The sequence below is a fragment of the Pholcus phalangioides genome, unplaced genomic scaffold (assembly GCF_987345545.1).
Source record: "Pholcus phalangioides strain wild (caught in Gottingen) unplaced genomic scaffold, Ppha-v1.0 ptg000008l_1, whole genome shotgun sequence".
Taxonomy (NCBI): Eukaryota; Metazoa; Arthropoda; class Arachnida; order Araneae; family Pholcidae; genus Pholcus; species Pholcus phalangioides.
The window spans coordinates 61,421,719-61,443,982 of record NW_028301601.1 but is presented as its reverse complement, the minus strand read 5'-3'; the positions used below and the strand labels follow the sequence as shown (position 1 = coordinate 61,443,982).

Genomic DNA, 22,264 nt, shown 5'->3' with positions numbered 1-22,264 from the left:
TATTCATTACGATTGCAAAATTGATAAAAATTCAAAATTGATGAAAATTTCGAATACTCGCATGAAAAAATAATTTGATTATTAATAAAATTTATTTCTAAATGGAATCTCTAATTGATTATAAAAAATGATTTCAAAATACAGATGAATTTTTTTTTAAATGGATGAAAACAATTTCAAAATGGATGAAAAAAAAATCTCACAATAAATTTCGGAATTAATGAAAATTTTTCCGAAATGAATGAAATTCTGAATTCATGAAAACTATTTCAAAATGGGTGAGGCCCGTAATTGATGAATTGTTGGGATCACACAAATTAAAAATTCCAAAATCAGCGAAAGGTAAAATTTTATAATATATTAATGTAAATTTATATTTTTTTTAAAAATAATTTCATAATAAATTGAAAAATTCAAGAATTAATGAAAGTCTTGGATCATTTGGAGGCCGTACCGTTGGCCCCACTCCTCAAGATGCCAAGGGATAACACTACACATAATCTTCGAACAGTATTTCAATGAACAGCAATTAAAAAAGAACTTCGCCCATTTATTATGGGGGGGGGGGAGCAATAAAGGCCCCTTTGTCCCCTCGGAAAGGAAAAGACTTCTCAAGGGGACTTTCTTTGTCAAGACTTCTAGTGACTGATGGCTCTCATTTGCTTATAAACGCCCGTTGCCTTCTTTACTCGCTGATAGCGTGAAATATGTGAATTGTGTCCCGGGCAATTTCCTTACGAAATTGCGACTCCTCTTTCCATGGCCTCCTGTGAGCGTGTGGCCACCACCACCACCACCAAGATCTTCTCGGTTCCCCCCCCTCCTCGGTTTGACATTTATCAAGACTGGCATATATCCCTTCCGCAATTTTCGTCAATTCACCAAGACCTTTCGCAATGGGTGCCCTCCGCTCTCCATCTCTGCGACAGGCAAAAGGTACGAAGGACGAGGGGGGAAGGCCCCCCCCCCACCCTCTTGGGCAAAGTAATTGCAGTTTGCATGCGACAAAAGCGATTGAATTATGGCCTTCTCTTCGGGCCCCCATTTTCGGAGATGATTGGCTGTAATTGACGAGGAAGCAGCAGAAGGGAGGGGGGGGGGGACTGGGGCCCCCTCATGAATAGGCGTTTTCCGCTCCTGACGGGTGTCGGATGACCCTGACACTAAATTATCATATAGTTATGAAGAGAACTCGGGAAATGATCGTAACTTTACGGGGATATTTATGGATCCTTATTTTTGGAAGAATCCTTTTGGTATTCTTGGAGAGCGAGATTTACGACGGGATTCTCACGAGTTATTATTGGTTGCCCGTTGTTGTTGTTGTCTCGGGGAGGACAAGAATTATGGTCCGTCCCCATACTGCACGCATAAACATGTCTCGGCCCATTCTCTGGAAAAGTCATTGGAATCTATAGAGGGCAATATTGAGGTCGCCGTGGGCAGGTTCATTCTCGATTTCGTGAACGAAACTGCCGATGCTGCAGGGACATTGCTGCGTTGCTCGGATTCTGTGACAATCGCCACACAACAATTGGCCTGCGACAATTGATGCAACAATGCTGAACGGCCATTATTGCTTCGATTGTCACAGGCTCGGATCCAGAAATCACCCCTTCGAAGACTCGGATTATTAATTTCCTGAATAATCGATAATGATTTCTGAAACAATGATTCTCAAATAACAAAGCGTTAATCCCATTTTCCCGCGGAGGAACAAGAATACAATGAGAATAATATTTCTGTATATGCCCCCTTATTCTCACTGATTCACCCTCCTCAACATATTGCCATGATTCCGCGCCTGATACAACCTCAAAAATAAAAATGCCTGTCACTGTTGAAAATCAAAATTCCTGGCATCGATAAAAATTAAAATGCTTGTTACCGTTGAAAATCAAAATGCCCGGTATCGATAAAAATCAAAATGTCCGGTATTGATAAAAATCAAAATGCTTGTCACCGTTGAAAATTAAAATGCTTGTCACCGTTGAAAATCAAAATGCCCGGTATCGATAAAAATTAAAATGCTTGTCACCGTTGAAAATCAAAATGCCTGGAATCGATAAAAATTAAAATGCTTGTCACCGTTGAAAATCAAAATGCCCGGTATCGATAAAAATTAAAATGCCCGGTATCGATAAAAATTAAAATGCCCGGTATCGATAAAAATTAAAATGCTTGCCACCGTTGAAAATCAAAATGCCCGGTATTGATAAAAATCAAAATGCCCGGTATTGATAAAAATCAAAATGCCCAGTATCGATAAAAATCAAAATGCCCGGTATTGATAAAAATCAAAATGCTTGTCACTGTTGAAAATCAAAATGCCCGGTAACGATAAAAATTAAAATGCTTGTCACCGTTGAAAATCAAAATGCCCGGTATCGATAAAAATTAAAATGCTTGTCACCGTTGAAAATCAAAATGCCTGGAATCGATAAAAATTAAAATGCTTGTCACCGTTGAAAATTAAAATGCTTGTCACCGTTGAAAATCAAAATGCCCGGAATCGATAAAAATTAAAATGCTTGTCACCGTTGAAAATCAAAATGCCTGGCATCGATAAAAATTAAAATGCTTGTCACCGTTGAAAATCAAAATGCCCGGTATCGATAAAAATTAAAATGCCCGGTATCGATAAAAATTAAAATGCTTGCCACCGTTAAAAATCAAAATGCCCGGTATTGATAAAAATCAAAATGCCCGGTATTGATAAAAATCAAAATCCCCGGTATTGATAAAAATCAAAATGCCCGGTATCGATAAAAATCAAAATGCCCGGTATTGATAAAAATCAAAATGCTTGTCACTGTTGAAAATCAAAATGCCCGGTAACGATAAAAATTAAAATGCTTGTCACCGTTGAAAATCAAAATGCCCGGTATCGATAAAAATTAAAATGCTTGTCACCGTTGAAAATCAAAATGCCTGGAATCGATAAAAATTAAAATGCTTGTCACCGTTGAAAATTAAAATGCTTGTCACCGTTGAAAATTAAAATGCTTGTCACCGTTGAAAATCAAAATGCCCGGTATCGATAAAAATTAAAATGCTTGTCACCGTTGAAAATCAAAATGCCCGGTATCGATAAAAATTAAAATGCCCGGTATCGATAAAAATTAAAATGCTTGCCACCGTTGAAAATCAAAATGCCCGGTATTGATAAAAATCAAAATGCCCGGTATTGATAAAAATCAAAATGCCCGGTATTGATAAAAATCAAAATGCCCGGTATTGATAAAAATCAAAATGCCCGGTATTGATAAAAATCAAAATGCCCGGTATTGATAAAAATCAAAATGCCCGGTATTGATAAAAATCAAAATGCCCGGTACTAATAAAAATCAAAATGCCTGGTATTGATAAAAATCAAAATGCTTGTCACTGTTGAAAATCAAAATGCCTGGCATCGATAAAAATTAAAATGCTTGTCACCGTTGAAAATCAAAATGCCCGGTATCGATAAAAATTAAAATGCCCGGTATCGATAAAAATTAAAATGCTTGCCATCGTTGAAAATCAAAATGCCCGGTGTTGATAAAAATCAAAATGCTCGGTATTGATAAAAATCAAAATGCCCGGTATTGATAAAAATCAAAATGCCCGGTGTTGATAAAAATCAAAATGCTCGGTATTGATAAAAATCAAAATGCCCGGTATTGATAAAAATCAAAATGCTTGTCACTGTTGAAAATCAAAATGCCCGGTATCGATAAAAATTAAAATGCTTGTCACCGTTGAAAATTAAAATGCTTGTCACCGTTGAAAATCAAAATGCCCGGTATCGATAAAAATTAAAATGCTTGTCACCGTTGAAAATTAAAATGCTTGTCACCGTTGAAAATCAAAATGCCTGGCATCGATAAAAATTAAAATGCTTGTCACCGTTGAAAATCAAAATGCCTGGCATCGATAAAAATTAAAATGCTTGTCACCGTTGAAAATCAAAATGCCCGGTATCGATAAAAACTAAAATGCTTGTCACCGTTGAAAATCAAAATGCCTGGAATCGATAAAAATTAAAATGCTTGTCACCGTTGGAAATCAAAATGCCTGGCATCGATAAAAATTAAAATGCTTGTCACCGTTGAAAATCAAAATGCCCGGTATCGATAAAAATTAAAATGCGCGGTATCGATAAAAATTAAAATGCCGGGTATCGATAAAAATTAAAATGCCCGGTATCGATAAAAATTGAAATGCTTGCCACCGTTGAAAATCAAAATGCCCGGTATTGATAAAAATCAAAATGCCCGGTATTGATAAAAATCAAAATGCCCGGTATTGATAAAAATCAAAATGCCCGGTATTGATAAAAATCAAAACGCCCGGTATCGATAAAAATCAAAATGCCCGGTATTGATAAAAATCAAAATGTCCGGTATCGATAAAAATCAAAATGCCCGGTATTGATAAAAATCAAAATGCCCGGTAACGATAAAAATTAAAATGCTTGTCACCGTTGAAAATCAAAATGCCCGGTATCGATAAAAATTAAAATGCTTGTCACCGTTGAAAATCAAAATGCCTGGAATCGATAAAAATTAAAATGCTTGTCACCGTTGAAAATTAAAATGCTTGTCACCGTTGAAAATCAAAATGCCCGGTATCGATAAAAATTAAAATGCTTGTCACCGTTGAAAATCAAAATGCCTGGCATCGATAAAAATTAAAATGCTTGTCACCGTTAAAAATCAAAATGCCCGGTATCGATAAAAATTAAAATGCCCGGTATCGATAAAAATTAAAATGCCCGGTATCGATAAAAATTAAAATGCTTGCCACCGTTGAAAATCAAAATGCCCGGTATTGATAAAAATCAAAATGCTTGTCACTGTTGAAAATCAAAATGCTTGTCACTGTTGAAAATCAAAATGCTTGTCACTGTTGAAAATCAAAATGCTTGTCACTGTTGAAAATCAAAATGCTTGTCACTGTTGAAAATCAAAATGCTTGTCACTGTTGAAAATCAAAATGCCTGGCATCGATAAAAATTAAAATGCTTGTCACCGTTGAAAATCAAAATGCCAGGTATCGATAAAAATTAAAATGCCCGGTATCGATAAAAATTAAAATGCTTGCCACCGTTGAAAATCAAAATGCCTGGCATCGATAAAAATTAAAATGCCCGGTATCGATAAAAATTAAAATGCTTGCCACCGTTAAAAATCAAAATGCCCGGTATTGATAAAAATCAAAATGCCCGGTATTGATAAAAATCAAAATCCCCGGTATTGATAAAAATCAAAATGCCCGGTATCGATAAAAATCAAAATGCCCGGTATTGATAAAAATCAAAATGCTTGTCACTGTTGAAAATCAAAATGCCCGGTAACGATAAAAATTAAAATGCTTGTCACCGTTGAAAATCAAAATGCCCGGTATCGATAAAAATTAAAATGCTTGTCACCGTTGAAAATCAAAATGCCTGGAATCGATAAAAATTAAAATGCTTGTCACCGTTGAAAATTAAAATGCTTGTCACCGTTGAAAATCAAAATGCCCGGTATCGATAAAAATTAAAATGCTTGTCACCGTTGAAAATCAAAATGCCTGGCATCGATAAAAATTAAAATGCTTGTCACTGTTGAAAATCAAAATGCTTGTCACTGTTGAAAATCAAAATGCCCGGTATCGATAAAAATTAAAATGCCCGGTATCGATAAAAATTAAAATGCCCGGTATCGATAAAAATTAAAATGCTTGCCACCGTTGAAAATCAAAATGCCCGGTATTGATAAAAATCAAAATGCCCGGTATTGATAAAAATCAAAATGCCCGGTATTGATAAAAATCAAAATGCCCGGTATTGATAAAAATCAAAATGCCCGGTACTAATAAAAATCAAAATGCCTGGTATTGATAAAAATCAAAATGCTTGTCACTGTTGAAAATCAAAATGCCTGGCATCGATAAAAATTAAAATGCTTGTCACCGTTGAAAATCAAAATGCCCGGTATCGATAAAAATTAAAATGCCCGGTATCGATAAAAATGCCCGGTATCGATAAAAATTAAAATGCCCGGTATCGATAAAAATTAAAATGCCCGGTATCGATAAAAATTAAAATGCCCGGTATCGATAAAAATTAAAATGCTTGCCATCGTTGAAAATCAAAATGCCCGGTATTGATAAAAATCAAAATGCCCGGTATTGATAAAAATCAAAATGCCCGGTGTTGATAAAAATCAAAATGCTCGGTATTGATAAAAATCAAAATGCCCGGTATTGATAAAAATCAAAATGCTTGTCACTGTTGAAAATCAAAATGCCCGGTATCGATAAAAATTAAAATGCTTGTCACCGTTGAAAATTAAAATGCTTGTCACCGTTGAAAATTAAAATGCTTGTCACCGTTGAAAATTAAAATGCTTGTCACCGTTGAAAATCAAAATGCCCGGTATCGATAAAAACTAAAATGCTTGTCACCGTTGAAAATCAAAATGCCTGGAATCGATAAAAATTAAAATGCTTGTCACCGTTGAAAATCAAAATGCCCGGTATCGATAAAAATTAAAATGCCCGGTAACGATAAAAATTAAAATGCTTGTCACCGTTGAAAATCAAAATGCCTGGAATCGATAAAAATTAAAATGCTTGTCACCGTTGAAAATCAAAATGCCTGGAATCGATAAAAATTAAAATGCTTGTCACCGTTGAAAATTAAAATGCTTGTCACCGTTGAAAATCAAAATGCCTGGCATCGATAAAAATTAAAATGCTTGTCACCGTTGAAAATCAAAATGCCCGGTATCGATAAAAATTAAAATGCCCGGTATCGATAAAAATTAAAATGCCCGGTATCGATAAAAATTAAAATGCTTGCCACCGTTGAAAATCAAAATGCCCGGTATTGATAAAAATCAAAATGCCCGGTATTGATAAAAATCAAAATGCCCGGTATTGATAAAAATCAAAATGCCCGGTATTGATAAAAATCAAAATGCCCGGTATTGATAAAAATCAAAACGCCCGGTATCGATAAAAATCAAAATGCCCGGTATTGATAAAAATCAAAATGCCCGGTATCGATAAAAATCAAAATGCCCGGTATTGATAAAAATCAAAATGCCCGGTAACGATAAAAATTAAAATGCTTGTCACCGTTGAAAATCAAAATGCCCGGTATCGATAAAAATTAAAATGCTTGTCACCGTTGAAAATCAAAATGCCTGGAATCGATAAAAATTAAAATGCTTGTCACCGTTGAAAATTAAAATGCTTGTCACCGTTGAAAATCAAAATGCCCGGTATCGATAAAAATTAAAATGCTTGTCACCGTTGAAAATCAAAATGCCTGGCATCGATAAAAATTAAAATGCTTGTCACCGTTAAAAATCAAAATGCCCGGTATCGATAAAAATTAAAATGCCCGGTATCGATAAAAATTAAAATGCCCGGTATCGATAAAAATTAAAATGCTTGCCACCGTTGAAAATCAAAATGCCCGGTATTGATAAAAATCAAAATGCCCGGTATTGATAAAAATCAAAATGCTTGTCACTGTTGAAAATCAAAATGCTTGTCACTGTTGAAAATCAAAATGCTTGTCACTGTTGAAAATCAAAATGCTTGTCACTGTTGAAAATCAAAATGCTTGTCACTGTTGAAAATCAAAATGCCTGGCATCGATAAAAATTAAAATGCTTGTCACCGTTGAAAATCAAAATGCCCGGTATCGATAAAAATTAAAATGCCCGGTATCGATAAAAATTAAAATGCTTGCCACCGTTGAAAATCAAAATGCCCGGTATTGATAAAAATCAAAATAACCGGTATTGATAAAAATCAAAATGCTTGTCACTGTTGAAAATCAAAATGCCCGGTATAGATAAAAATTAAAATGCTTGTCACCGTTGAAAATTAAAATGCTTGTCACCGTTGAAAATTAAAATGCTTGTCACCGTTGAAAATTAAAATGCTTGTCACCGTTGAAAATTAAAATGCTTGTCACCGTTGAAAATCAAAATGCCCGGTATCGATAAAAATTAAAATGCTTGTCACCGTTGAAAATCAAAATGCCTGGCATCGATAAAAATTAAAATGCTTGTCACCGTTGAAAATCAAAATGCCTGGCATCGATAAAAATTAAAATGCTTGTCACCGTTGAAAATCAAAATGCCCGGTATCGATAAAAATTAAAATGCCCGGTATCGATAAAAATTAAAATGCCCGGTATCGATAAAAATTAAAATGCTTGTCACCGTTGAAAATTAAAATGCTTGTCACCGTTGAAAATCAAAATGCCCGGTATCGATAAAAATTAAAATGCTTGTCACCGTTGAAAATCAAAATGCCTCGAATCGATAAAAATTAAAATGCTTGTCACCGTTGAAAATTAAAATACTTGTCACCGTTGAAAATCAAAATGCCTGGTATCGATAAAAATTAAAATGCTTGTCACCGTTGAAAATCAAAATGCCCGGTATCGATAAAAATTAAAATGCTTGTCACCGTTGAAAATCAAAATGCCCGGTATCGATAAAAATTAAAATGCTTGTCACCGTTGAAAATCAAAATGCCTGGCATCGATAAAAATTAAAATGCTTGTCACCGATAAAAATTAAAATGCTTGTCACCGTTGAAAATCAAAATGTCTGTCACTGTTGGAAAATCAATTTGCCTGGCATCACTAAAAATTAAAATGTCTGTCGAAGTTGAAAATCAAAATTCCTGGCATCGATAAAAATCGAAATGCTTGTCACCGTTGAAAATCAAAATGCTCGGTATCGTTGAAAAATCCAAATGCCTGTCGGTGTTGAAAATCAAAATGCCCAGCATCATTAAAAATTAAAATTCCCACAATCATCAAAAATCAAAATGACCACCACAATTAAAAGTCAAAATATAACCACCGTCACTGGAAGCAGACCCACATTCAGAGGCCCAAACATTAGACATTAGGCCCAAACATCCGTGCCAATGTTCTGTTATATTCTGGGGGAGCCCAGAATATAACATTAATGCTCTCAATTTTTTTTTTTTTAATTTACTAGAAAGAGGAACGTGGGAAATCCTGGCCCAGAAGGCCACAAAAAAATTCACTCAGAAAAAAAAACCTCACTTCCAGAACCCCCTCATTAAGCCATAGGCCAAAATTTTCTCTCAGGTGTTCACGTCGCTGTTATGGCTGGTTCCTAAAAATTGAATTATTTTGCATAGCGAATTTATAAATGAAAAATCAGAAATCACGGGGCTCCCAGGCTTAGAGCCCTGTCAGCTTTCAAAGTGTAGGTGAAAGATTTTAAGAATTCGAGAAATTTTCTGGGCCCCTTAAGCATATAATTCCGTTATTATTAAAAAAGAATGAGCATTGATGAAAACCTTCAATATTTTTGGAGTTACTCGGACTAAGGAGTAGGCCTATCCGAGCCCTCAATTTCATGGGGGCAGGGGGTTTTCATGGTAATGAGATCTGACCCTGTGATTTCCGAGCAAAATTTGTGATACTTTCAGTCAGGCGGATGGTGTGAAATCATCACACCATGATTTCATGATCCTCGGGGGAGCAGGATGATCCGAAGACGTCCCTGCTCAGTAACTCGCGTTTAAGGTACATATTATGTACGGTCATCTTTAGCATGGCCGAGCTGAGCCCGTGGGGGCCCTCAATTGCATGGGGAGAGAGATCCCATGAAAATGACATATCACTATGATTTCCACGAATAATTTTGTAAATTTTTAATACTTCCCAACCGCACACATATATGTAGGGGAGGTCATAGAACATAATTTTCCCCCGGCGGGGCCCGTGACGCTCTACAGACGTCCCTGCTCAGGAGCCCTTAGCCCAGAACCCGTTGAAATGTTATTCCCGAAATGAAAAGTACATGCCATATTCATGAAAATCTTATATTTTGGGGTTCACGCGGACTTGGAAGTCCGCGCCTATGTCCGAATGGGCCTATCAGGGCACAGCCCGGGGGGGGGGGGGAGTTCCAATTGCATGAGAATTCCGTGATAACAACATGTAGCACGATTTTTAACAATAATTAGTATATGAATTTGTAAGCGATATTTCGAGCCAGGTAGACCACACCAGAACAGAATTCCCCCTCCAGGATCCATGATATTCTGAAGAGTGAAGACGTCCTTGGTGCTTTGACATTCTGAGCCTTTGGACCTCCAGGACCCATTTAAATGCTATTTCCCAGATCAAAAGTAAATGAATGTCAATAAAACAACGTGAATGTTTTGGGGATGGCACGGGCTTGGAAGGGTCGTCATGGGCCTATTCAGGTACGGGGGGGGGGGGATCTCAATTTGCATAGGCAGATTCCATGATAATGAGATCAAGAAATTTGATTAGAATTAATGCAAATTTGCAAGAGTGGTATTTCGAGCCAGGTGGTGGGGGGCTTTCGGAACATAATTTTTCCGTGAAGAGGGGGCGCCGCAATGCTCTAAAGACGTCCCTTAGCCCAAGACCTACTTAAATGTCATCCCCGTTGAGGAAGAGAAGGCATAGGCATCCGATGGATCGTGATCACGTTTAGAGGAAATCCCACTTAAAAATGTAACGTCTTTGATGACCTAAATGACCATCGCATGACCACATTATTATCACAGACGTTAATTTGATAACCCGAACACGAAACCGTAATGACCGCTTGTCAGTGAAAAAAAAAAATCAGGTAAGACGAGGAAAATGCTCATTACCCGGGGTGCGTCTCTCCCCCTTCCCCCTCCCGTGATTTAGGTCAAACTCGATCGAGTAGAACCAGCTCGAAATGTATCGTGGTGGCCAATGTCCGAAATTTGGCCATAATAGTTTTTAAATGCGGTTTTAAAAATTTTTTCCACAAATGACCGACGCCACCCCCCCCCCCCTCCTCCCCGAAAAGAGAAATCTGAGACCCGTCTCCGTCCCAACGGGGACAACAGCGGAGCAATTACATTAAGTTTTCGACGCCATTTTAGAAAATCCTCCCCAGGAGGGACAAGTCCTCATTATTTAAATTACTATAAAAGAGGAAGTAATAGAATAAATCAAGGACTTGAATCATAATGGAGTGGAGGAAGGGGGGTGGGGGGGCTCTTGTTACATTTTGCTCCTCCATCTTGGAATAGCCTATAATATATTCACCCCTCTTTTTCTTTTGCTTGTACTGTATTGTTAATGTAATATCCTATATGTACATGAGGAGGGTGCGTCTTCAAATCCGGATAACTCCCGAACGGTTGGCGATATTGAGATGATGTTCAAAACTGTGTTGGAGCTCATTTTTGGCGCGCTTTTAGAGAATGTACATTTTTATGCAAATATATGCATCTGTTGACGAGTTATGAAGACTTGAACGACGAGCTTTATAAAGCTTCAATTCGGATGTTATGGATTCCATGGTGGTTCATGAACAACTGATTGGAAATCACCGATAAGTTAGTAGTGATTGAATTCCTCGACTAGTTATAACCAGGAACTCCCCTTCGATCTTCAGACTGGGAGAGGACTTCATTCGCAGCTGAAGATTTCTGCCTTCGCTCCATTCGAATCTGAAGGTATCTGCCTCGGCTTCATCCACGGTTGAAACTGTCAGCCTCGGCTTCATCCACAGTTGAAACTGTCTGCCTCGGTTTCATCAGCTGAAACTATATGCCTTGGCTTTATCTAGCTATAAATGTCTGCCTTGGCTTTATCTAGCTATAAATGTCTGCCTCGGATTCATTCACAGCTGAAGATGCCTGTCTTCGCTCCATTCGAATCTGAAGATTCTTGGCCCCTGCTTCATTCGCAGCTGAAGATGCCAGCCTCCACTCCATTCACAGCTGACGATATCTGCTAGGCTTCATTCACAGCAGGAAGATGCCTGCCTTCGCTCAAGATGCGGATCCTGATAATATGTGAAAATACGTATGTCAGACTCCACTCCATTCACAGCTGAAGATGCCTGCCTAGGCTTCATTCACAGCTGAAGATGTCTGCCTTCGCTCAGGATGCGGATCCTGATAATATGTGAAAATACGTCAGTCCCGTAAAATACGGGATGATTCGACGAACTTACACAATCTCGTCGAATAGACCACGAAACGGCCGACATCGATCATTAGAGACTTTCGAAGTGCCTTTTGGCTCCATTGCTTTTGGATTCGAGGGTAAATCTTGCAAAAAAAAGTATTAAAATATATATATTAAATAGTCACAGTCACATCGACGTCATATTGAATTGAATGGAAACTCCCCCTTGCGTGGACGCCAATCTCGCCGCCAAATAAAAAAAAATACTGTCCGAACGAAGGGGAAAAGGCGTGAACTTGGCTGTCAGATGAGATGATTGATCGCCTTCTTATCGAAAATGCCTCTCCAAGCCATTGTCTTCGATGTCGTAAAAGACACCAAAAAGCAAAAAAAAATTGACACATATCACAAAAGAGACGACTCCATATGCAAATGAGCACCGATCTCTCGAGACAGCCAAAAAAATAATAATAAAACAAATCAAGCCAATCACCACTATTTCTCCGAGAGAGAAGCCAATTTTTTCTTAAATCATAATGATTATAATCCATTGGCGAAATAATTGGTGGTTTTTAAAGAATAGAACAGATAAGGGAGTTTCCCTGCAGAGACCGGAGGAAGCCATGTTTGATGTTAATCAATGTTAAGCCAAGTAAAAAAAAAAAAATTAGTAATAATCACCGTGAGATGCTGGAAGAGCCAAGCCCTCATGATGTTAGTAGCGACCTTGGGGAATATCCCACGTTTCTTCTGGTTCTTCTTGGCTCTGTCGTCGTCGTCTTCGTCGCCGGTCCCTTCTCCAGATCCGATGCTGGCGTCCCCTGTAATGATATACGTTTGATACGTTATTACATGCCAGCACCATGCTCCCCTGATGTCTTGTAATGCATTGTTCAGGAATCGTTTTGGGAATCGACATGTGTCGAGTCATTTTGTTTGCAGAGTAGCAATTAAGTTTTTGGGGTTTATGTAAAACCCAGAGAACAAGGCAGCTGCACCGTCAGAATCTGTAAATTAGGGGTCATTCAAGTATTACGTAAACAGATTTTCAGCCACTTCAGCCGTCAGCAGCTTAGAATATTTCATATCTTCAAAAAGGGGTGGTTGATGACCATGGCCCCCACATCCTGTAGTGGGGCCCCTAGCCTGAGATCTTTTGCGGGCTCCTCGGTGAGACTTTTAACGGGCCCCTCCTACAGTTAATTTATAGCGTGAAAAAGCAAAAAAATGATAACGGTCCTGGGCCCCAGGGCTAGAGCCCTGTCAGGCCCCCCTATGTGGGGGCCATGTTGATGACGTAAGCAACCTTCAAACCTCCCTCCCCCACGATGCTGACGTAATACTTGAATGACCCCTTAAGGGAGGAAACTTCGATATTTTTTTGACATCAGAATGACAGAAATCTTTATCTCGGAGACCAATATCTAATAAGTAGAGCCCGGATTGTATGCAAATGCATATGTGCAAACGCATTTGAATATTTTGGCCTTTTTTTTAGCATTAATGCATAGAAATGCATAAAATTGAAGAATTTTCAGAATAAGTGCGTATTTTTGGAAGTTTATTTAAGCGTAATCACACTTTGTTTTTAATGATTTTTCAAGTAAATATTGCTAATAATGCAGTAAAGCCTCTCTTCTGCGTTCTCCGGATAAAAAAATTCGTTCGTGAAAGAGGGGTGGCCGTTGACCAGGGGATTTGAAATGTATACTTCTAATATACAAGGGGAAAATATTAGTTGGCCGTTAAAAAGAAGGGTGGCCGCATTTGACAGGTCTCCGTTAAGGGGGGGGGGGGGTTACACTATTATTTTTCTATTATTAAGGCTATTTCTGGAGATATGTCAAAAGCGTTCAATTTTTTTCAGAAATAGTGTTGAAATTATTTTGTTACTGGTATTTCGTTACTGAGCAGCTACAACAAAATAGAAATTAAAATTTTTTTTTTGCATATGCAGGTATATTTGGGGGGGGGGGCATATTTTTTGTAAATCAAATATGCACTAAAGAAAATAGAAAATATTCATTTTAAAACTTTTTCATGCTTTTTGAGTGTATATTTTGGGTTTTAATGCATATTTGGGCATTTTTGAGTGCACATTTTTAAGTGCATATTTTAGCATTTTTGAGTGTATATTTTGGGTTTTAATGCATATAATGTGCATATTATTATTATTATTATTATTATTATTATTATTATTTTTTTTTTTTTTTTTTTTTTTTTTTTTTTTTTTTTTTTGGACAAAACAGAACACGTTACAAAATACACAAGAAAGACAGATGACAAAACAAAATACATAATAAATAAACAAAAATGGACAAATGGACATACATAAACACCCACTCTGTGACCCTCAAGGGACTACTTGTCCTTCCAGAAGGTCGAATAATTTGTAATATTATATTTCTATTTTTCAAGCAACTTTCATTATTGTTCTATTATCATAAACAAAAAAAACAACAAAAAAAAAAAACATTAGTAATTTATGATCGTGTGCACGCACAATAATTGGATTTTTAAAACATCAAAAAAATATGTTGAAAATATTTAAAATTAAAACTAAAAATACATCTTGTTCGTAGTATTATCTCTTCAAATTGTGATTAGTGTTCATGAAAATTGTTGAAAATATAGATATTTATGTTAGATATCTCTATGCACAAAAATTAAACACGTATTGTAAAAATAAAATAAACGTATAGGTATTAGTAAATATTTCTATTGTATTATTGTTTCAAACACAATGCTCTTTGCAAAATCAAAAATATTATAATTCAATCTTTTATTAGTATAATTAGCAGTTTGGTATTTATTTAATACCTTTGGAGCAGTGTAACTAAAACTTTTTTTGAATAGAGTTTTATTTGTTTTTGGCACTTGATATTCCATACTTAATCTACTTGAAGATCTGTTTCGATTCTTTATTAACCATTCTTCATTTGCTATAACAAATTTTATTATTCTGTATATATAGTTTTGTCTTATGGATAATGCATGGCACTCAGTTTTGTTTTGGTTAGTGGGATTAGTTTTTATTGTGAATCTGATTTTATTATATATATTATCTAATTTATTTATGTTAGTATAATATGCACCACCCCAGGCACAGATTCCATACGTTACAATTGAATATATCCATGCATAAAATATATCTTTAAAAAATTTTTCATCTATTGCATTTTTAAGTCTATACAATACCGCTGCAAAAGTTCGAATTCTTTTAGTTATTTTTCCACAATGCAAATTCCATTTTCCACAAAGTGCATATTTTAGCATTTTCAAGTGCATATTTTGGCATTTTTAAGTGCATATTTGCATATTTTTAGAACATATATTCCGGGCTCTACTAATAAGATTGTATAAATGTTGGGGGAATCTGTTTTAAAGTACGGAATCTGTGTATTCTAAAGAAATGTTAGTCCTTAGGGATTAGAATCCGACAAAAATTCATCTCGAGGACCGGAATCTGTATAAAAGAAGTCAGTTCTTGAGGACTTCGATCTGTATCTTAGGGGGTAATGCCTGTTCTTAGTGGCCAAAATATGTATTTTAGGGGGTGAAATTTTGTTTTTAGTTACCGGAATTTGACAAGAGACTGAATTTTTGAGGGGAAAAATGTCAGTTCTTAGGAATCAGAATCTGAAAAGAATCTCTTGGGGACACGGGACCGTAGAGTGTTGCAGTAGTTCAAGGTTCTCAAATATATTTGAATATATTATATTACATATATTTGAATATATTATATTACATATATTTGAATATATTATATTACATATATTTGAATATATTATATTACATATATTTGAATATATTATATTACATATATTTGAATATATATATATATATTTAAATTATATATATTTGAATATAATATTATAATATATCTCAAGATTCAAAAATATATTCTGGAAATGAAATTGTGTTGGAAATAGCAATCTTTGGACCGCCACAATATGTTGATAATAATTTGCAATGAGATGTTATCATGAAGCCCGGTCATGAACAGCATGCTGCATGCGAACTGTGCTCTTTCATCAATACAGCTGTGTGCCGTGGTATTTGCAGGTGCCGCAGAAATTTCCCAAAATCGGCAGTTGAAATAAACATTAATTAAAAAAAAAAAAATCCCTGATTTTTAACACTATTTCATCTTAACTATTGTTAAGGAGGGGGATATTGTTGCGAGCGTGAGAAAATTTCCGAACTTATTGTTGACGTAAATGAATTTACTGTTGATCATCGAGATCAATTGTTGTCGAATATAACATTCAAACACTATTGCCAAAGCAACAAAGCTCTCTCGCGACAATGAAACAACAATTGAGAGGGGAAAACTCTTTTTAAATCAAAGAAGAGGGCTTCTGAAGTGCCCTCTAGCGACGAATGGAAGAACTGTTTGACGTATCTGGAGAACTAAGCAAGATAGGATAAAAATTCCAATTACAAAGTTGTTGATAAACGTCCAATGAATGCAATTATGTGCTTAATTGCAACCCTAATACGAATCGAAAGACGGCAACAACTAGTCTTTCACACTCACGTTATAACATAAAATCGATACCAGTTTGAAATCCGACGAAAATCGATTCCAGTGACATTTCGAGCATCCAGTAGATAGATAATAAGTAACTGGAGATTTAGGTCACTGCAATGCGTTATTATCAACATCTCGATGCCACTTCCGCTTGTGGAAGTGGCAACGAGGTAAAATGACACAACACGAGAATTCGGTATCAGTCCATTGTAATGATTGATTAGGTTTCTTTTTTGTATGTGACCTTTTCTTGTGACCGCCATGGTCACATTAAAAGAAGGTAACAAAAAAAAACAGGAAATAAAAGATCGACAATGCCAAAACCGATCAATCAATCTTGCGACAGACCTAAACTCTAATCAATCTTAGAACTGTTATATTATGCAATATATACGGGAACGGAGAATCACGTAGAGGTCAAGTAAAGCTTGATGAAGAAATCACGTGATCGCGTGGAAATCACTGTAATTTCGAGATTTTTTTCCCGTCTTTAGAGGAAACACCTCTTGATTGTTCGTGCGAGCAACTGTATTGGAAAAATTAACCTCAACATCCGTTTTCGGGGTCACAAATCTGCGGACGTCCCACAGAAAGCTACCACGAAGACCCTCAGAATCAAGTCCCGTTTATCCAACCTTATGTCGAGAATATATCGACTGACGATCAAAAACACAGTGCAAAAAATCGTTTCTAAACTGGGATTCTGCGGAACCCTAGAATTCCCCGAGATGTTGTTGAGGGTTCCGCGAAAATTGGCGAGTATTTGAATTACTGTGAAAACGAAAATTATTGGTCACGTGGTGAAAGGAGAAAATACAAATTATAACCAAGCTACCACGGCAGCATGACCCTCTCCCACCCCCGCGTACCGTATTCGGGCTCCCTAAAGTGAATATAAAGTGTGAAAAACAAAAAAATAAGAACTGTCCCGAGCACCCCCCCGGGAATAGAGCCCTGCCAGCGCTGCCCTTGTGGAGATCATGAAAAAAGAAGAGGAACTGAAAACGCTGTTTGGGGCAAGTGCACACCCAGCGGAGGGGGTAATCACCCCTCCTAAGAGCCGAATAATATGGGGAAATTTTTTCTGTCCCGTAAAATACGGGATGATACACGAGTCGCTTCTCCCGATCTTCCTGTATCAATCTGACTCCGCCACATTCGCGGCCTAAGATATCTGCCTCGGCTTCATTCGCAGATGAAGATGCCTGCCTCCACTCCATTCGAAGCTGAAGATGTACATATACCTTCACTCCATCGTAGCTGAAAATTTCGCTCAGACGTGAATCCGGAAGACGGACGTTGGGAACGATCACCCTCCAAAGAGCCGAATAATATGGGAAAACTTTTCTGCCCTGTAAAATACGGGATGATCCGATGCATCTACACAATGGGTCGGTTCTCCGACACATCGTCCGGGATCCACCGCCCCATTCGCAGGTGCAGATGCCTCGGCTCCATTCGCAGCTGAAGATGATGCCTCGGCTCCATTCGCAGCTGAAGATGATGCCTCGGTTACATTCGCAGATGAAGATTGAAGATGCCTCGGTCCCATTCGCAGATGAAGACTGAAGATGCATGCCTCCATTCCATTCGCAGATGAAGACTGAAGATGCATGCCTCCATTCCATTCGTAGCAGAAGATGTCTACCTTCACTCCATTCGAATATGAAGGTGTCTGCCTCTGCTCGGTTCGCAGCTGAAGATGCATGTCACCGGCTTGATTCGCAGCTGAAGATGCATGTATGTCACCGGCTCGATTCGCAGTAGAAAATGTCCGCTTTCGCTCAGGCGCGAATGCAGAAGGGAACGACGGCCCTCCCAAAAGACGAATAGTACAGTAAAATTTGTCTGTCCTGTAAAATAGGGGGCGATCAAAGGAACTCGCAAAATTCACCCCGCTCCCATCACATAGTCCCGGATCCGCACCTGGGTGGGGAGGGAAACCTGTTGCAAGTCTGATTCATTCTCAATCAGCTTCGTCAATAACCATTATAAGCGTCTTAACTGATGGACCAGGGCCAAGGCCGTCAACTCATATAAGGACCTCTAAATTATCGAAGACCTTCAAATTAACCCTGAATTTTGAAATTATTTCCATTGATTCTGAAATAAATATTTTTTTTCAATTCTGGAATTGTCGTTCAATTATCTTAAATTTTCGTTGATTCTGAAATTTTTCATTTCATTGGTTCCTGAATTCTTACATTGATTATGAAAGTCTTCCATAAATTCCCAATTTTCATCGGTCATCGGTTTCGACGTTTTATAACATCTTTTTATTTAATTCCGAAATTATAACTTTTTTACTGTTTCTCTAAATTTAATTTCTTGATTAGATTTAAAAATTGTTTCTTTCATTCATTCTGAATTTTCATTGATTCTGAAAAACTTTTTTCATTGGCACGTTCATTCAGAAATTATTACTTCATATTTAATTCTGAAATTCTCTTTTATTTTTTTTTTCAATTCCGAATCTTTTTTTGTTCAATCCGAATCACTTTTTTTCGTTCAATTCTGAATCACTTTTTTTTCAAAATTCTGAATCACTTCTTTTTTTGTTCAATTCCGCGAATCACTTTTTCTCGTTCAATTCTGAATCTATTTTTTTTTCAATTCTGAAACTAATTTGTCCATCAATTCCGAAATTGTTGATTTCATTAATTCTGAATTTTTCTTTCATTCATTCTGAAATTAATTTCTTTCATTATTCCTATATTTTTGTGATGTACTATCATTTCCCTGATTAATTTTTAATTTATATCAATTCAGAAATTTTCACTTTTTAATTCAGAAATTCATATTTTTCAATAAATTCTGGATTTTTATTAATCCTCAAAGTATTCCCTTCATTCATCCCGAAATAATTTCTTTCATTAATTCTGGATTTTCATCCCTTTCTGTTCAGTGCCCTCATAATTTTGTTTTGGCAAATTTCAACGTTCCTGTAACTATGCAAGTATTTTTAGACACTGACCCCTGCCCGATTCCCCTCCCCCAAACTTAACTCCAGTGGGGCCTTCGAAATCATCAAGACGGCCCTGGGTAACCATGCGTTCTCTAATCCCATTAAAAGACACAGACTTGAATCGGACCTCAATCATCCCTCCTTGGCTAAAAATCCTTGTCCTCATCAAGTTCATACAATACAAATTGAATTGCTTTCAAACTCAAAACCCAATATCCATTTGATGATGCCAACTCACAAGGAGGACGAGCACACAACAATCACCCTTCTCGTCCATGATCTTCCGAAAAATACAGATTAGACAATGTAGGGGGGAACGTCGAAGCGAATAACACACCAGTCAGTCACCTGTCGATACCAATCTCGGAACCCATCACTTTTTTCAAATGAAAATAAAACTCTCACCCACTCTCCCCAAAAAGCGTTCCAATCCATCAAGACCATTTTCAAGCGCCAGCCATCTAGTCCCGGATTATTGCAACCGGATTCACCACGGAATCAAGACCAAGAAACGAGGAGGGTGATGATCCTAGAGGGTGCGGCGAGTCGTAGTGTTAAAACACCAGGAGCACCTCTGGAATAGAAGGTGAGTGTGTTGGGCTGGCTCCATCCTCATATAACGATTTTCCCACAAAACGGGAAGATTGATGAGTTTTGTAACAAGAGAAAACAAGTTGAGGAGAAAGGGCCTTATGGCCCCGAATGAAGTTGATCCATTGGAGATGGGAAGCCCCCTTCCCTAACTCCCCTTTTTCTTTGGAAGAAGAGATACACCGAAGGGCCCCCCCCCCCCCCCCGAGATAACGGGTACGTTATGAAGAATGGACGTTCTCGGGAAAATTTTTGAATAGCGCGTGGTGTGTGTGTTGTTGAAGCACTCGTCCATCATTGTACTCAAACGCCACGGGTGTGCGGAGATCAATGCACGTGGCCCAGGAGATCGTGGCAGGCCCATGCCACCCACAATAGGAACCAACTTTGGGAACCCTACGGCTTCTGCGGATACGATACCGTATCGAGTGATATTTTTAACGAGATTTCTCTTAACGCGTCCGTTTTAATGTATTCTCTGCGGTCTTGGATTAAGATGACGGTGATAACCGCGAAAAACAGAACTCGACAATGATATAGTGTATATGTACATGCTCAACCCATTTCCCGCGGGCCAATTGTGGCCCTCGGAGTTATCTGATATGTCCCGCAACATCAAACTTAATTTTGAAAAAATTAACTAAGCAGCACATAGCCAGATTCCTAAAGTGAGCCATGGCACATTCTCAGACCAATTAAGTGACCCTCAACACATTTCCAAACCACTTAATTGATTTGAAAATGTGCCACGGGTCACTTAAGAGACCTGGGACGCTGTTCTAGATGACTCGAATTGCTTGCGGCACATTTTCACGTCACTTAAGCGGCTCGCGGCTCATTCTTACCCCACTCAAGTGACAGTACTATTCCGTATCATTTTTGCGAGATCATTTGAGTGCCCGCGGTGCATTTACAGATAATTTACGTGGCTCGCGACACGTTTCTAAACCAACGAAGTGGCCCGCACACTTCAAAGGGTTGCGCAAACTGGATATAGTGTGTATGTAATATAAGGACATTGATGGAAATAGACAGTGGTCGTCAAGGAGTGTCATTTCAGGCATCACAGCTTTTTATTACTGATCAGCTCTCCACTCCATAAAATTGAAAATTCACAGAGACAGGAAAATTTATTGAAGAAAAATTAACGAAATCTAAATTCATGTGGGGGGGGGGGGGGATCCACTAAATCAAAAAATTCATCGGAAGAAAGATTCACCCTAATGAAAATTCCCCGAAAAGGAAAAAGTTTAACAAAGGGATAGTTCACCGACGAAAAATTAACAAAAGGGAAAATAAATGTAATTAAAAATTCATCGAAAAGACGATCCAGTGACAGGAAATTTTCCTCACGGAAATTTCAACGCACAGGGTCTCAAGAGCATGATGCCCCCCACCCGCACAAAGTGATGTTTCTGAGCCCCTCGGCAAAAAAATTCTGTCTACCGATTTACATGCTTATCAGCCAACATGCGCTCAAAAAATTGAACATGACCTAATTTCCATGGGGGAACTGCCAACGACAGGAAAATTCATCGACAGGGAAAATTAGCGACGAAAAAAATTCACCGACTCAAAAATTAATCGGAAATTCATTTTCATGTCGGTGACTTTTCAGAAAAGTTATTTTCACGAGTAAAGTAATGAAAAGTGGGTTATTTATCGACTTTAAAATTAGCGAAAATTTACCGGCGAAAAAAATTAACAAAAGGCAAAATTCAACGATGAAAAATCAAACGACTGAAAAAATTAAAAAGGAATCGATCAATTCATCGAAAGATTGAGCGACAGGATAATTTAGCGAAGAAAACAATTCCCAGACTCGAAAAATCACATCGAAGGGACAAAATCACTACAAGTCACCCACAGGAAAATTCATTGAATGCAAACTTCCGTTTAATGCAAAGTTAACCAAGATGAAAACTAATGAAAAGAAAATTCACCAACTAGAAAAATTAGCAAAAGGGAAATATATTAACATAAATTCATCGAAAAGGAAGATTCACCGACAGGAAAATTAGCGACGGAAAAAAAATTCACAGACTCGAAATTTCATCACAAGATTCACCGACTGGAAAGTTTTAGCACAAAAGGTAAAATTTACCTGTAGGTAAAATAAACGAAGGAAGAATTAACCGACATCATCCTAACCGAACGGTGACCTAGTCCATATTCCAAGGAATTTCTAACTGAAAGGTAACCGCCGGATTATGAT

General features: G+C 37.4%; 1 protein-coding gene across 4 annotated transcripts in view; it reads right to left on the bottom strand.

Annotated features, from left to right (window-relative positions):
* hth (Meis homeobox homothorax) overlaps positions 1-22,264 on the bottom strand; it is a 130,179-nt gene that overhangs the window by 56,701 nt on the left and 51,214 nt on the right. For all 4 annotated transcript variants that reach the window (XM_089235132.1, XM_089235131.1, XM_089235133.1 and 1 more), the window contains exon 7: positions 12,641-12,780. In XM_089235132.1, the coding sequence (XP_089091258.1) occupies positions 12,641-12,780 (140 nt within the window). The remainder of the gene's footprint in view (positions 1-12,640; positions 12,781-22,264) is intronic.